Source organism: Capra hircus, chromosome 10 (assembly GCF_001704415.2).
Source record: "Capra hircus breed San Clemente chromosome 10, ASM170441v1, whole genome shotgun sequence".
Classification (NCBI taxonomy): Eukaryota; Metazoa; Chordata; class Mammalia; order Artiodactyla; family Bovidae; genus Capra; species Capra hircus.
The window spans coordinates 64,803,714-64,821,305 of NC_030817.1; the positions used below are offsets into that span (position 1 = coordinate 64,803,714).

At 34.3% G+C, this 17,592-nt stretch overlaps 1 protein-coding gene and 1 pseudogene across 1 annotated transcript in view; both read left to right on the forward strand.

Annotated features, from left to right (window-relative positions):
• Positions 1 to 17,592, forward strand: part of UBR1 (ubiquitin protein ligase E3 component n-recognin 1) — a 162,524-nt gene that overhangs the window by 95,713 nt on the left and 49,219 nt on the right. Inside the window, exons 28-35 of the mRNA XM_005685547.3 lie at positions 1,556 to 1,642; positions 2,501 to 2,682; positions 6,426 to 6,631; positions 7,998 to 8,091; positions 8,857 to 9,006; positions 12,100 to 12,197; positions 14,778 to 14,871; positions 15,873 to 16,021. Of these exons, the coding sequence (XP_005685604.2) occupies positions 1,556 to 1,642; positions 2,501 to 2,682; positions 6,426 to 6,631; positions 7,998 to 8,091; positions 8,857 to 9,006; positions 12,100 to 12,197; positions 14,778 to 14,871; positions 15,873 to 16,021 (1,060 nt within the window). The remainder of the gene's footprint in view (positions 1 to 1,555; positions 1,643 to 2,500; positions 2,683 to 6,425; positions 6,632 to 7,997; positions 8,092 to 8,856; positions 9,007 to 12,099; positions 12,198 to 14,777; positions 14,872 to 15,872; positions 16,022 to 17,592) is intronic.
• LOC102171982 lies at positions 555 to 1,069 on the forward strand (annotated as a pseudogene).

Below are 17,592 nucleotides of genomic sequence, written 5' to 3' on the forward strand. Positions count from 1 at the left end.
AGTGACATGGGCAAAGGGAGTCAAACTGTATCATAATGGATGGAAACTAAGCTTTTGATGTGAGCATGCTGTAGTGTACAGAGATGTAGAAATACAACATTATGCACATGAAACTTATAGAATGTTATAAGCCAATGATAATCTGAATTAAAAGTGAACTGAACTATCATTTAGTCCAATATTTATATCCTATGTAAATGGTATTATAAATTAGAGATCTGGCCCTGAAAGTTTATTTTTCTATTTATTTTTTCTATTTTTTATATTAATTTTTCTATTACATACCAAGATTCATTGTCAAACTATATGAAAAGCAGAAATGTCTGACCTTATAAACATTGGCTATTTTATTCAAATGGTTAATATAAAGTTTTGTTGTAAGTTCCTTGTGGGAGGTTTTCCCTCATGAAACTGAGGCTCTTTCAAAATATAAATACTGTAAGTTTTATGGACATGCTGTCTTATCTCTGAAATCTTAATATTTATTAATAAAAAGAATGAGATATCTCTTCCTGGGCACTGACTGTGGAGGTAGCCATCTCCTACTTGGCCTCATGGCCACTCTCATAAAGCCCAAGATTGTCAGAAAGAGGACCTGAGGACCAAGAAGTTCATCTGGCACCAGTCAGGCCAGTATGTCAAAATTAAATGTAACTGGAGAAAACCAGAGGCATTGACAGTTGGATGCCAGAAGACTCAAGGACCAGATAATGTTGGGAGCAACAGGGAAACAAAGCACTTGCTACCCAGTGGCTTCTGAAAGTTCCTGGTCCATAACGTTGAGGAGCTTGAGGTGCCGCTGGTACGCAACAAATCTTACTGTACACCAAATCTCATTGTACAAACAAATCTGTCTCCTCCAATAAGTGCAAAGCAGTTGTGGAGAGAATAGCCCAGCTGCCCACCCGAGTCACCAATCCCTGTGCCAGGCTGTGCAGTGAAGACAACGAGTGCACAACACATGTGCATGTTGTGTCAATAAAACCGTAAAACTCAGACATGAAAAGAGCAAGATAGATCTGTATAAGCTACTTGCAAACACCCCTAAAGATAAATGAGTCAGTGAAAATGGAAAGTAGGAAACAACATATAATAGTAGGATCAGTTTTTATGAGACTATATATAAAGAAACATATATTCTAATTTTTCTTCCTGCAAAGAAATGCTAGTATCTTTAAATTTAGTTGATTTGGGCGAAAGGGACTGGCATCAAGAAGAAAAGATTTCACTTTCCATATTATATCTTTGTCTTTATGTCTTTGCACTAGCAATGTTACTTGAAATTAAAAAAAAAAAAAAATTTCCCTAGAAAATAGAGGTATGCTTATCCTGCAGACTGATTCTGCTGATTTTTGCTATCTTCAAACTTCTTAGCTGAATTGCTACTTATTATGTATTTATATGTATGTGTGTATGCATGTGTGTGTGTGAGTGTGTGCATCAACAGCTTAAGTCAGAGAAATTTGGAAATGTGACAAAATCAGATGAGTGAATTTTTCTATTCTGCTCAGTTTAACCAAACTTCTTTTTTTAACATTTTATCTGTTTTTCACAGATGTTTGACACCGTGAAGCGATTAAGAGAAAAATCTTGTTTAATTGTAGCAACTACATCAGGATCAGATTCTATTAAGAATGATGAGGTAATAACATTATAATGACGGAAATATTCATCTCTGTCTTTGAACCTCACTGGCATGAGGGAGCTGCTTCTGTTAGTTACAAGGAACCTATTTATTGAAAGGTATATAGGAAAAGCAGAGGAAATTGCTTTTCAGTGGAGCTCTGTTGAAAAATACCATATTTTATTAATTTTTGAAGTATTTTAATATCAGAAGTTGGAATGTCTTACATCCATGCCTTCTTATTATCTAATCAGCAGCATTTGTAGTGGAACACAGGATTATGGTGTGTCTTAGATTCAATAAAATGCAGCAATATTTAGGTTATGAATTTTTCCATAGTATAATGAATCAGGTTTTGAGGATTCCAGTCTTTAAATTGTTGAAATATTTTTACTTGTGGTTATTAACTATCTTTTCTAAAAGAAAAACACTGGTCTTAAGTTAAAATAAGTAATAAGACTCCAATATATCTCAGTAATGTTGTTAAAATTCTCATTCTTAGCAGTGGGTCTAGGAGTAACACTTAGACATCACCAAGTTGATTTTAAATTGATTAAATGTCAGTCGTTACATGGTTGACAGGTGATTCAGAATTACTATTTAACTTTGTTTTTTAATATACCTGCATTGAATATGAAAGGCAGTTTGTTAGATATTTAAGGTACTTGGCCTTTTAAGTTAAAATTTTTTTTAATGAGTTAAATTATTGAAGTAAACAAAAGAGCAGTTAGTTGTAGGATATGATGAAGCCTGTATGTTGATTTTAAGACATCAGATTGAATCTAGGTTTACTATAGGAAATTTTTCCTAAGTGAACAGTATATGTAAATTTCAACAATGGATTTTACCTAATTTTTGTGATCTCTTAATACTCAGATTACTCATGATAAAGAAAAAGCAGAACGAAAAAGAAAAGCTGAAGCTGCTAGGCTGCATCGCCAGAAGATCATGGCTCAGATGTCTGCCTTACAGAAAAACTTCATTGAAACTCACAAACTCATGTATGACAGTACATCAGAGATGTCTGGGAAAGAAGACTCCATTATGGAAGAAGAGAGGTAAAACAAAGCAAAACCAAAAATTAGCAGTTCACTTTTTCTTGGAGGAAAAATTACATATTCACTTTTAAATAATGTCTTTTCAAAATATATTTTAAAGTAAGCGCAATTACACTACTTTAAGCTAGCAAAGACACAGTGAAACCTCTTAGTGGATGTAATTTTTTGTTGATACACAGTTAAAGTATTCAGTAAAGTTTGTCAGGAACCTTTACACACAAAAAGATATGAAGATGGAAATAGCAAAGATCGGCTCCTGTTATCTTGTATACGAGGGCTTTTTTAGGTGCATTTTCTAGTTCATATATTCCACCTTATTTTTATATGAGTTCCAATAAAAATGACTGCTGTTACTATAGAATGGGAAAAAACAAAAACAGCTCTTCACCATGTTACTTTTTCTTTTTTTCTAAAAAAGAAGACAGTGCTTAGAGTTATAGTCATGGAGAGCACATTGGAATGTGTGTGCATGTGTGTGCTCAGTTGCATCTGACTCTTTACAACCCCGTGGACTGTAGCCTGCCAGGCTCCTCTGTCCATGGGATTCTCCAGGCAAGAATACTGGACTGGGTTGCCATTTCCTCCTCCAGTGGATCTTCCCGACCAAGGAATGGAACCCACGTCTCTTGTATCGTCTGCATTGACAGGCGGATTCTTTACCATTGCACCACCTGGAAAGCACATTGGAATGAGAATTAGTAAACCTCGTTTTCTGACTGTATGACAATGGTGTGCTCTTAGGGAAATGAATTAACTTTCTGAGAGCAGTGCTTTGTGGGCTGTTACTTAGATACAGTAAGAAAAGGGAGTAGGCAAAATAATGGTACTTTGAAAGCATTCTAATTTAAAATATTGAAAATACCTTCAAGTTGTGGATACTTTTAGGAAATTGTGCTTTTACAATAACAGGAACATTATGCTATACATAATACATCTGTAATCCTGAAGCTGAGCACCCTGGCAAAGAATCACAAAGATTATTGACTCAATATTTTAAAGATTAAAATATGCATATATGATGGTAAACTATCCTGGGATGACAACAGTAGTAAAACTAAAAACTAATACAAAATTTAAAGCAAGTAAAAGTCCCAGCCCCCTCAATATTACATATTAACAATATAATATTTATAAAATAATGAACAAGAGACTATTGTATATTTATTTAAATGAGAGGTTTAAGCAGAAATGTACTCAGAATTAATTAGTGGCCCTAATGCTTTAAGAATCTTTTTATTGCCTGATTGATTGTACACATAATATATGTGTTCTTATTGAGAACAATTCACAGTAACACAGTAAGTTCCCTTTAACCATCCTCTACATTCCTGGTCCTTCACCTATAGCCATTGTTATAAATGACTGTTGTTCTAGGTGTCTTTCTACACATTAGTAAACACGTGTATGTGAATAATAATGAATCTTGTTTTGTGTGTTTTAGTGGCTTTTTAAAATTTTATCATACTTTGTCTGCAGCTTGCTTTTTCACTCTGTCTTTTAAATCTTTTTATGTCAACACTGATAGATCTAGAGTGTAATTCTGCGTCATTCTTCACAACTGCTGCATAGTATTCCATATTATAGATATCCATTATTTATCAGATTTTGGACACAAGGTGTTTTTCCTCTTATTTCCCAATTTTCCCATATTACAATGTGTCAGAACATTTTTATTTGTCCCCTTTTGCAATTCTACAAGTTCTTCTCTAGGGTGGAATCTATTAAATGAAAGGACTGGGTTATAAGTATTTAAAATTTTAATAGATACTACCATATTGCCCTCCAAAGTAGTTTCACCAGTTGTCTACTCCCAGCAGTGTATGAGGAGTTCCTATTTCTTTCATTCTCCACCAATACTTAAAATTATCAGCACTTGAAAATATTTGATATAATCAAGATTATAAATTTGTGCTATTCTGAAATTCCCTGATTAGTTAGTACTAGGTTGAGCATCTTTTCTTATGATTATTCACTAGCCTGTTACATTTTGTCTTCCAAGTATCCTTTGCCCATCTATTTTGGGTACTTTACTTTTGTCTTACTGATTTCTAGAAGTGCTTTAAAACTATAGATATTAAAATTTGTTCCATGTTTCCCATATTTTTCCCTGTTTATTTAAAATTAATTATGAAATTTTAGCTATAGCAAATTTTCAGTGTTAATAAAGAGATTTGTTGGTTTTTTAGAGTTTTAACTGTTTATATCTTGTTTAAGCAGGCTTTTCCTATCCCAGGATAACAAATATATTTTCTTGAGTACTGAATGAAATCCTACACTCCTTTCTGCCCTCCTTCAGAGATACTCTGGTTATCTTATAAGAATTTTCACTGTGCTGTTACATACAAATATATGTAGCCATGGAATGTGTCATTCAGCCTTTTGTTTTATTTGCATAAATGGCATTATGTACATATCATTCTTCAGTTTCCCATTTTAATTTAATATTATGTCTTAGAAATCTATATATGTATGTTCACACATATAAAATGAGCTCAGTGGCATTTGGGCAGCGGTTCTTTTCATAAATTGCAGCACGTTTAGCATCTCTGGCCCTTCATCCTTTAAAGTCTATTAGTGTCCCCTAGGCCTTCAGTAACCAAAAGGTTAACTTTACCCACATGTTGCTGGATGCCTTCTAGAATGTAGGACCACACCTAGATGAGACCCACTTTTTAAAAACTGCATAGTATTCTGTATTACGTAATTTCACTTACATTGATGACCATTTCATTTATTTCCAGTTTGTTCGATGATACATAATATTTCAGGGAGCTTCTTGTACAGATAGATAGGCAGTATTATGCAGCATGGCCTGTGAAATCAGATCATCTAGGTTAAATCCTAGCCCAGTTACTTCCTAGATGAATCATTAAGTAAGTCTCATGCCATCTCTAGGCTTCAGTTTCTTCATCTGAAAAACAGAGATAATAATAGTACCTACCGTATAGAATTGTTGGAAGGATTCAATGAAGTAGCATAACTTTTAAAGTATTTGAAACAATGCCTCATTATAATTCGTGTTTTGTAAATATTTGCTCTTGCTTATTTTATTATTATTATTGTACACACTGAGTGCATCTTATGAATTGCTAAATCATTAAGATGTATGTTTTTAATTTTAATAGCTACCAAAGTAGAATAGAAACTTAAATGCCTAATAAGTGGGAAAGAATAAAACTGTTATGGCACATAGAGTGAGGGTGCTGTACAGCCATTTAAAAATAATGTTTCTGAAGCAATTTTTATGATATGAAGAAACAACTAAGATATAAGTAAATAAAGCAGGACACAGACTCTATATAATGTGATCTTAATTATGTAAAAAATATTGTAACTGGAAAGCAGACTGGAAGGAAATATACAAGTGGTTATTTCTAGGTTGTGAGAGTATAATGCTTTTTGTTTTCTTCTTTATACTTTTCTAGACTTTCCAAAATTTCTTAATAAGCATGTATTACTTTTTTAATATCGGTTAAGTATAATATATGTTCTACTGTGTGATCTGCATTTTTTTTTTTTTTGCACTTTGCAACACAGAATGTATTTTCTAGTAAGCAAATTAACTGACGAAAGTCAGAAAAATGGGGGAGGGGGTGGATTTTAAGCTAATATTTCTAAGTATGATTTTTATTTTATTATTTTTGTTCTTAAAGTTCTTGCCCTACAGTTACTTAAAATCTACCAGAATATAAAGACAGGTGACCAAAACATGTGTCCTCATTTCTGGTCGTTTCTCTTGGTAGCACCCCAGCAGTCAATGACTACTCTAGAATTGCTTTGGGTCCTAAACGGGGTCCATCAATTACTGAAAAGGAGGTGCTGACATGCATCCTCTGCCAAGAAGAACAAGAGGTGAAAATAGAAAATAATGCCATGGTATTATCAGCCTGTGTCCAGAAATCCACCGCCTTAACCCAGCACAGGGGAAAACCCATAGAACTCTCAGGGGGTATGTATTTATTAAAATGTCTTTTTGACCATTTCTTTTCTTTCCTGTGTAATTCAAAAAATTACTATCTGAAAGAAGTTTGGGAGTGAGGTTGCATTTAGCCTTATTTGGTCAGATCACAATTTACCCATTTGTAAAATTCTTAAGTTTTTACATACCAAGTTGCCTCCTTTGTCTATTTTTTAAATTTTTGGTTAGCATAGGGCCACATTGCTCATTCTGTCTGTCTATCTAATCCTTCCATCTCCATTTGGTTTTGCTGAACCATTGAAAGTAGGAATTCATGGCATTTCATCCCTAAATGTTTCCACATGCATTTTCTAAAACTAATCTATCTAATATTTTTTGTCTACCATACTGGGTATAACATTTAAGAAAATTAATAATTTGGGAATATCTAAAATCCATATTCAGATTTCCCCCAACTGTCCTCAGAAAGTCTTTTGTATGTATAGCTAGACTTTTTTTTTCATTTAGGATTCAGACATGTTTCATATGTTGCTTTTGTTATGTCTGTTTTAATCTAGAAGTCACTTGCCTTTCCGTTTTTTTTTGGTGATAATAAGTTTTTTGAAGAATGCAAACTAGTTAGTTGTCCTGTACAGTGTTTTACATTGAGGATTTGTCTGATTGTTGCCATGTGATTAGGATCTTGTTAAACATTTTCTTGGCTGGAGTACTAATTAGGTAATGTGCTGTATTAAATAACTCTTACATCACATTAGGAGTTATCTGCTTTAATTTTTAAATACCTTTGAAATAATAAAAATGATAAAAAAGGCTAATGTTTTCTTTAAATTAAAAGGATCTTTTATTATTATGAAGCCATTGGAAAATACAAGGAAGCAAACATTTTACTGTATTACCATATTTATACCACAGTTGTGAAAAAAGGCTAGCATTTAATGAATACTCACTGTGTGCCACTGATTAATACTCACTGATTAAGTGCTTTCTGTGTATTCACTCACTTACTCCTCACAACAGCACTGTGATCTAGGTATCAATATTTGCTTCTTTTACAGATGAAGAAATTGTACTTGAATCATAGAATATCACTTCAACAACCAAGATAATGCAACTTGAAACCTAATGAAACCAAAATAATGCAACTTGAAACTTATTGTTAAGATAAAAATGTACATTATGAATAGTAGTTGTCATTAATCCACACTAATCATACCTGAAGTCTAGCTTTATGTTTTCCTCTTTTTACTTAACTATTACGAATATGTATCCTACTACCCTGATATTAAGAAAGTTTATGGTTAGAATGTTAGAAGTGATAACCTCTTTTTTGTTTGGTTTCTTTTTATCATTGTGGAACAGATGAATATATACCTTATATTTTGTCTTTTTGTATCAGAAACCATGGACCCACTTTTCATGGATGCAGACTTGGCATATGGAACTTACACAGGGAGCTGTGGTCACGTAATGCATGCAGTGTGCTGGCAGAAGTAAGTTGTCCTTCTGACATTTTCTTGAAAGAAGCTAGGAATATTGAAGTTCTCTAAAGGCCACAAAAAGGCATGTTTTCTCATGTCTTCTTTTCTTCTTATTTGAATAATTGAAGCAGTTTTAATTATTAATTTTGTTTGCATGATACTCATTATAGTATCACCCTTTGAAATTGGTGTATAAAATTATCAACTTAAATTTCTCACTGTACTTTCTTTCCCAAAGGAATTAGTCTTTCTTTACCATTATTTGGATAAAAAGTAGTTATCTTTATAAAAATCTGATTCCCCTCAAAACATACAGTGAAAAATATCCCTGAGATAGAATAGGACATGAAATTCTAGTTATATGTCTGGAAGAGATAAAAATACGGAAGTATTTTTCTTGGGAAATATTTTATATCAGGTTTACCTTTTTGGCATCAGATTAAAATACATGATTTTCTTATAATTGCACTTACTACTTCGCTTGGTCATTGGAAACAGAGGGACATAGTGTCTGTATTGTATATCTCCATGCTGTTGAGGCAAGAGACAGGTTTATCAATATAATTCAGTAAAACTATTTTTAATTTGTTTCTGCCCTGATGTGTCCTCCAGTTTACTCCCAAAAGAATGGGCATGCTATTTCTTCTGTAATTTGTGTATTTTTGCATGTAGATTCTAAAGATGTTTATTTGGGCAAAAATTCCACATTTTTTCACTTGGATTAGAGCAAAGATACATGTGTAGTTTCAAATGGACCTGTGTCTTGGAATTTTGCAGGTATTTTGAAGCTGTACAGCTGAGCTCTCAGCAGCGCATACATGTTGATCTTTTCGACTTGGAGAGTGGAGAGTATCTTTGCCCTCTATGCAAGTCTCTGTGCAATACTGTGATCCCCATTATTCCTTTGCAACATCAAAAGATAAGCAGGTATATTTAAATTAATGTTTTGGTTAATTTTCTTTTAAGTTGTCTTTAATCTTTTTCATTGTAACTGTTTTGATTAGATTATGAGTTTTTCTTTCTTTTTTCTTTGCAATTTAAAGTAATATACTAAATCAATTTTATTACTTGGATTCAACTTTAAAAATATGATAAAAGCCCCAATTTTTGATTTCTAAAAGAACTGGAATGTTTATTTACTTGCATCTTTCTTCTAAGAGCCATTAAAGCAATAGAACTTTGCTTCTCTATCTTAGCTGTCACAGAAGGAAAAAAGTTGCAAAGAATATCTATTCCTTTCTTAGAGTACTTTGCCAGCATTAGAGTTGCTATTTGGGGTTTGGTTACTCTTCAGATCTTTGTATTATTATTTTTATTCTATTTTCTAAAGACCCAAATGCTGTAGTTGTAGAGATATGGACAAAATGTTAACTATAAATGTAAATGAAAACAATATGTTCATCTATGAATAGTTCTTTAGTTTTCAGAACAAGTTTTTAAACTTTTGTATTCTGACCATCTGTGAATGGAATTTAACAGCAAATATCTATTAGTTTTTTATGACAGGTAGAACACTTAATTGTTTATTTCAAAATTCTCATGATTCTACATGATGATAACAGTACTATTAATATTTATTATTGTTGCTATTAGTTTTTTTTAACTCAGTGAATTTGTAGTGATAGATATTAGTTTTTCTCAAGAAAATTATTTTATTGATAAAACACTTAACGTGGTTTCCCCAACAAAAGGTGGTAGGATTGGAAGTCAGGTCCAGTAAGTAGTTGCTCTGTCTCTACTATTCCATGTCATTAGAAAACATAATTTTGAATTGTCTTCTACTTAGTGTACTAGGACATAGAATGTCATCTTTTAGGAAGAAGGTGTCATCAGAAAGATTTATCTTTTATTTGTTGACTAACATGTTGTAAGCATTCTATGCTATATGTTTTTTTTATTCTTAATATAGTCTAATGAAGTAGGTATTGTTATTCCCATTTAAAAATGAGGAATTGGAGACTGTGAGTGGTTTTTACTTGTCCCAAGACAGACCAAAGATTTGAACCTAGACCTGACTCTAAAGCCTCACCTAACTACACACAGGTTGGCTAGTGGTAAAGAACTCACCTGTCAATGCAGGAGACCTGGGTCCAATCCCTGGGTCAGAAACATCTCCTGGAGAAGGAAATGGCAACCCACTCCAGTATTCTTGCCTACAGAGTCCCATGGACAAAGGAGTCTGGTGGGCTACAGTCCATGGGGAGTTGGACATGACTTAGTGACTAAACAGCAGCAATAACCACAACCATAAACAAAAATAAATCATAGTAAAATAAAGTCACAACTTCTTGTTAGCCTGTGCAAGCCTATTTTACACAGTGGTTTCCCAAGTAAGAATTATTAATATGTAAATTATTCTCTAAAGAATATTCAGCACTTTCTTTCCTTGTATCTTTAAGAATAGGATGTCTCAGGGCAGTCCTTTCTAAAGTTAGACTGATCCTTACAGGTAGGTCTCTTCAAGCCCTGGGACACTTGTAGTAACAATTTAAATCTGTAGTAACAATTTTGTTACTTAGGATCTGAAAAAAAAATAATTATACATAACATTTTTATTAGGCATTTGAACTTACCTGTATAGTAGGAATATATTTGCCTCTTTTGTTAGAAAGTCCTTGTGAGTATAACCTGAATCCCATGGACAGAGGAGCCTGGCAGGCTATAGTCCATGGGATCGCAAGAGTTGGACATGACTTAGCAACTAAACCACCACCAAGATACTGAAGTTAAGGGCCTATAAAAAACTTTATCAAAGCTAATAAGCTAGCATTTTTAAAGAAAATAGATTATAACAAATCAGAGTATACTTTCATTTCTGAAAACTGAAATAATTCTTAGGTCAAATTTGTGCCCAGAGATAAGAATTTTGGCACAGTTCGTTGTATATTTTGACTTCACTTAAAACTATCCTTTAAGTAAACAAATTTCTACTTTATAGTTCTTTTTAATAACTCCATTTCTGGTCTGCCTTTGTTGTTAGTTTGGATCAAGCTCCTGTGCAATGGAATTTGTATTACAGAGAAGAGAGACCAACGATAAACATATAAATATGGAGTATTGAGTACTGAGAAATAGTGTGAAAGACTAAACTAGAATCATAAAGAGCCAGAGGACAGACCAGTGCATGAGGTTCTTTATAGACCGAGTCAGCAGGGAGCTCCTCTCTGAGATAGTAACACTTGTTCTATGTCACCGGTTCTATTCTCTGAGAGAGACACCAGTTCTGTTCTCTGAAAGAAGAGAATTCTAAGCACAGGCAACACTGAGAGCAAAGACCCTGAAGTAGGAACATATCAGCATGATGGAAACATAGCAAGAAGGCAGCAAGTTCAAGGCACAGTAAGAAGGCAGTATGCTTGGGATGCAGCAAGCAAAGAACCAGATCTTAAAAGGTCTTATGAGCCAAGATTGGAAATTAGAACTGTTTTATGTGTAATGGAAAACCATTGGAATGTTTTGGATAGGGAAGTGATATGATATGATTTACATTTTTAAAATCGTCCTGGCTGTTGTTTGATGAATACATAGATAATAAAGAAACACCATCGTGGAAGCAGGAAGAACAGCCTACTGAAGCAGTCCAGGTGAGGAATAATGTAACTTGGATTAGGGTAATCATGAAGGAGATAGAAAGAAGTGACCAATTTGGGATATATTTAGCAAGTAAAACCTAAGACTAGCTGATAGATTAGAATGTGGGGTTTGAGGGAATCATATATATCAGTGATGACACCTAGTTTTTGACTTGAGCAGCTGAAAGGGTGATTTCACTTACTGACATTTTTCTGTTGCTTCCAGGAAATGGGTATAAGGGTGTTATCTTATTCTTTGTACTTTAAAATTTCTTCTTCCTCCCAAAACTGCATTTTTAGACACGTGTGTTTCTATGACCTAGGAAGCTAATCTGGAGGAGTTTTACTTTTTCATACAATTATTTATCCACAGAAAGACCCTACAAATTCAGCTTTTCAGTTTGACCTGTGCCAATGGCTTTAATAACTTTCAAATATCAATTTTCAGTGAGAATACAGAACCTCTTGCTCAACTTTTGACCCTGGAACGATGGATACAGACTGTTCTGGCCAGAATAACAGGTTATAATATGAAACATGCTAAAGGTTTGCTTAAAATTATTTTATATTTAGCTGCGTGAGATTTAAGTGTCAGAATCTTTTTTTTTTAAAGTACTTTTTGCTCTAAAATACGGTTTGCAAATACAGATTCATTAAATATTAGAAAATAGAGATTTCCTTAGGCCAAGGGGAGGAAGTACAAATCTGAGGACTGTTTAGTATAAGCAGTGAGTTTCCTGGGGGTTTTTGTTCCTCCTTTATTCCCCAGTTTTGACCCTGGCATAGCCTGAGACACAGAACTATGCAGTAGACATGAACAGTAAAAAACCCAGACGAGATGCCATCTTTCTAGCCAGAGAACTTGAGAAAAAGCTCCTCAGAAGCTGGAGAGTGTACAGGGAATTCCTGTTGCATGTGTTTTTGTTTTGTTTTTTTCTGTTTTGGCTCTTTCCCAAGGCCATCTCCAGTCATGGAACTGCACTGCCGTGGTGGCCACATAGACATCTAAAATCCCAACAGAAAATCAGTCTTACTTGCCAAAAGAACTGGGAGAAATGGGACCACTGTGTTCCAAAAACTGCAGGGTGAATCCTCTTTTCTTTTTTTAATTCCCAGTTAGGTGTTTTTGTTTCGTTTTATTTTAATTTATTTTTTTGGCCATACTACTCAGCATGCGGGATCCTAGTTTCTTGACCAGAGATCAAACCTGTGCCCCCTGCATTGGAAGTGTGGAGTCTTAGCCATTTCTTTGCCTCACAGCTCCATCCCAAGGTTAACTCTAGTCATGTGAATCTGCATGACAGCACAGGGGACTATAAAGCTGAAAGAAATTGATCATTTTGACTAAAGGAAATGGGAAACAGGGCCCCTTGCAGCTAGAGAGAATAGGGGGAAATCCCAGAGAGGAGAGCACTATGAAAAGGAATCTCCTCCTTTTGAGACCAACACAGGTCCAGAGCTCACCTCCAGCCTACACAGGTACAGAACAGGCCCAAAGAAACAGCTTTGAGACTGAAACTACATTAAACCACCACTCAAGTCCCAATCTAAGTTCTGAGTAGCACATGTACTGGCAGACCCAAACAGCTTAACAAAGGCTCTGAAAACTAACATTGGAACCACCACTCACAGAGTGAAACAAAACTTATGGAACCTAATTGGGTTGGTTGCCTACTAGAACAACAACAAAAAAGGTACATTTTTCCAGAGAATTTTAATGCAAGCCTTTTTTTTTAATGGATATTCAAAATATCCAAGACCCTGATGCTGGGAAAGATTGAAGGCAGAAGAAGAAGGGGACAGCAGAGGATGAGATGGTTGGATGGCATCACCACCTTGATGGACATGAGTTTGAGCAGGCTCCTGGAGCTGGTGATGGACAGGGAAGCCTGGCATGCTATATTCCGTGGGGTCGCAAAGAGTTGGACACGACTGAGTGGCTGAATTGAACTGAACTGAAGCCAAAATTGCTCAAGGTACAGAGAACCAGGAGGATCTGACCAACTCTCAAGGAAGAAACAATCAACCAAGTTCCATCCTGAGATGTTTAAATGTTGAACTTTTCAGACAAAAAGTTTAAAGCAGGTTTATAATGATGAAACATGAATTAAAGATGAACACTCATGGAAGTGAATGGAAAGACAGAGGTTCTCGGCAGAGGGGAAAAAAACATATATATGTAGAAAAAGGACCAAACGGAGATAACAGAATTGAAAGAATACTATATGAAAAAAAATTTTTAACTGAATGGGCTCAGTAGTAGAATGGGAGGTGGTGAGATAAGAATTAGTGAATTTGAAATTAGATAAGGGAAATTATGCAATGAAGAATTGACAGCAAAGTGACGGAGAAAAACACGTAGCCTTAGGGACATATGGAGCCTTCTTTTGTTCCCTTTAAACCATTGTTTTGTGTCATTGAAGTCCTGAAAAGAAAAATGATGATACTGAAAAAATATTTGAAGGATTTATAGCTGGAAACTTTACAAATTGGTGAAAGACTTAGATTTATAAATTTAAGCTCAGTGAATCTCCAACAGATAAACTTACAAGCATACCTAGATAGGTCATACCCAAACTTCTGGAAACCAAAGATGAAGAATCTCAAGAACCACCAGAAGAAAACTAACTCATCGCACTTGTGGGAATGACAGTCTTCATTTTGTTTAGGCTTAGTATTCACCCAAGGTCTTAGTAATAGTCACTAGCAGAGCTGGGATTCAGACCCAGGCAACTTGTCTCCTGATCTGTGCTCTTATTCACTAAAGTATGCTGCCTTACTAACAGAGTACTATGCATTCACTAAAAATAGAAATAAAGAGGGACAGTCACTGATGTGGAAGATATATATGATCTTTTAATGAAAAATCAAGATACACAATGGTGCTAGAATTATTATCCTTTTAAGAAAAAAAATCTACATGTGTAACATTTATATGGAGAATAGAAAAACATCACCCTCATGCTGTCTGATTATCTGGGTGGAAATATTTTGAATGATTATTTATTGCTTATTAGCATTATCCAAATTTTCTAAAGTGATTGTATGTAATTTACAAAAGCTTTAAAAAGTATGTGTCACACTAAACTCCCATGATTTTTTTTCTTTTTCCTTTTAATTTGTAAGGAGAAAACCCAACAATTCCAGTCCTGTTTGATCAAGGAATGGGTGATTCTACTCTTGAGTTCCATTCAATTTTGAGTTATGGAGTTCAGTCTTCGTAAGTATCTAAACAAGAGAAGTTTGTAAATGGTTGTGAAAATAATAGTGAAGAACAATTCTTCCTTCCTTCCTTCTTGCTTTATTTGTGAAAGTGTTTTGTTAATCCCATTTTTATCTTGTTGCCATCTCCCTAGAGTTTTATTTGTGCTTATATTAAGTGATTTGAGATAGAGTAATATGTATTTAATATGTGTTCAGACAAACCATGCCTATAATTAACTATTTTTAACCAACAAAAATGCTGTCTTTATATATTTCCACCTATAGGAAGAGCAGAATTTAAGAGACTTAAGTTAAAGTCGCATCTGACTTGCCCTGTGACTTCTAAAAAGTTTCAGGTCACTCCACCCCCACTGCAATTCCTTCTCTTGTTTGTAAGTTTGAGACAGTGGTCTCCTAATTTACCTCATACAGTTATTGAGAAGATATTGATGTGAAGACACTGTGAAAAATACAATGTATCCAAACCAGATACTATTATTTAATGAATAATATCTCAGGTTAATTTTTCTAGTTGTGATCCTTGTTTACATTGTATATCCCATCACTACTGAAAATACTTGTTACTTGTTACAAATAGAAGTTCACGAAATCAGGAATTATCATTGCTAATACATGAATTATTATATATAAACACAGACACACATACACTCCTATCAGCACAAAAGTACTTCTTGGTCCCTTTTCATATACTGAAATTTATGTCAGATATGTTTCCTCTGACTTTTAATCCTGTCTCTAACCTGTTCTTAATTTGGACCTCGACCCTTTCTGCTGTGATCATTTACTGCATCTTTTACAAGAAATTATCTAGGTCATTACCATTTTGTCAGATACATTTTTCTACCCATAGGAGCTACAGTTCTGCTTTCACCATTTTTTTCTTAATGAATAAACCTTCAAAAGAAGTTAAATTCTTGCTTCAGTATCTAAGTGGACTTCTCAGTAGGTAGCCCCTTTACTAAATCCTTATTTAAATTTTTCTTGTTTTATTTTTAGGTTAAATTATTCTAATAGCATCAAGGAAATGGTCCTTCTCTTTGCCACAACAATTTATAGAATTGGATTGAAAGTGCCTCCTGATGAAACAGATCCTCGAATCCCCATGATGACCTGGAGCACATGTGCTTTTACTATCCAGGCAATTGGTAAAGCCTATAAGAAAACTGGTTTGGAGCTTTTATAGAAACAGAATTAACATTGGCTGATCAAATATTGTTCCTTTTCTCCTACCCTAATGGCCTGGAATACTTTGACTTGTTTAAGGACTCTTGGTATATCGGATTAGGTGGCATGATGCCATTTGGTTATAGGATATTTTGTTTTGATCTCTTTTAACTACAAAAATGGGCATATGTAACAGAAAACTAAATATACTTGAACAGCGTGAAGCAAGCTGTATTTAAAAGGTGGCAATATAACAATGAAAGATACGAGAAAAAGCAAAGGAAGGAGAATCAGCCCAGAAATATCCAGTAATTTTTATTTCTTTTACACTTTGAGAGGAAAAAGAAAGGTAAACCAAACTACCTAAAAAATTACCAGGAGAGAGAAAGGAAGACTGAGGTGGTCAGGAGAAAGATTAACAGCAAGAAACCTCCCAAATCTGAAGGGAAGCCTACTGTTAGATTCTCTGCCGTGGTGAAAGCTTCTTAGAGAAAAGTGTATCAAATCAACAGGTTATACACCTTACATTTACATGGTCTTACGTCTCATTAAAGCTAGGGGAAATGAAGCAGTGAAGAATCACTCAGATTTTTAAAATAATATATTTGCTTATGACAGAAGATAAGAGTACTACATGAAAAACATTTAAGAATTGTAATTCTTTCATATTGTCTTTAAGCCAGTTTCAGACTCATTTTCCAGTATTTTTGGAAGTTGTTTTTAATGGTTCTACCACATTTTCCTCATTTAAGTAAAGTTTTGTAAAATGACCCTGTCTCATGATTTGAAGTAAGTAGCACAAAGCTACTTCTTTCACAGACCCTTTCTGCTTGCCAGCATTAGTCTCTGTGAACAGATTTTAGGAGTCATTTCCAAACCTGTCAGACTTCAATTGTGGGTAAAAAATAAATATACAAGTTTATATTTACTGTCATTAAATAAAAGGAGAAAAGGGGAAAATGAGGTTTAAATAGAATCTGAACAATTTGATATGAAATGTTAAGCATTCTTTTGGAGTTATGATCTATTAATTATCTGCAGATTGCCAGTAAAGGTACCTTTACACTTGACTATTTGGGGAACACAAGCATTAGGAATTGGAGATTTTTACTTAGGCCTTGAACATTTTTAGAAGTGACAGTTTTGTCATAGAATGGATGAGGAGTTCATTGGAGAATAGGATTGATTCTTCATATGTGTTTCTGTAACAGAGTAATTGGAAATTATTTGATTAATAGAGTGTTATATTGCTTTTGCTATAGGGCTTTTTCCATCCAGTGGATATAAGGCTGTGCTTTATTCCTAGCACATAAACAGCTAACTTATCTCACTCCCTATGGGTATGGAGAGACATATGCAGGATGTGTTGGCATAGTTAAGAAAAATAGTTGAGGAATCAGGACAGAGGGTCTTTTATTACTGTCCATTCAAAAATGGAAAAGGAAAATAGGAAATAAGCTTTCCAGCCTCATAGATGTGTTTGCTGCCAAAGATGAGTGAAAATAAGTGATTCAGTAATATACCCTAGCCAACAAGGCAAAATATATTTCTG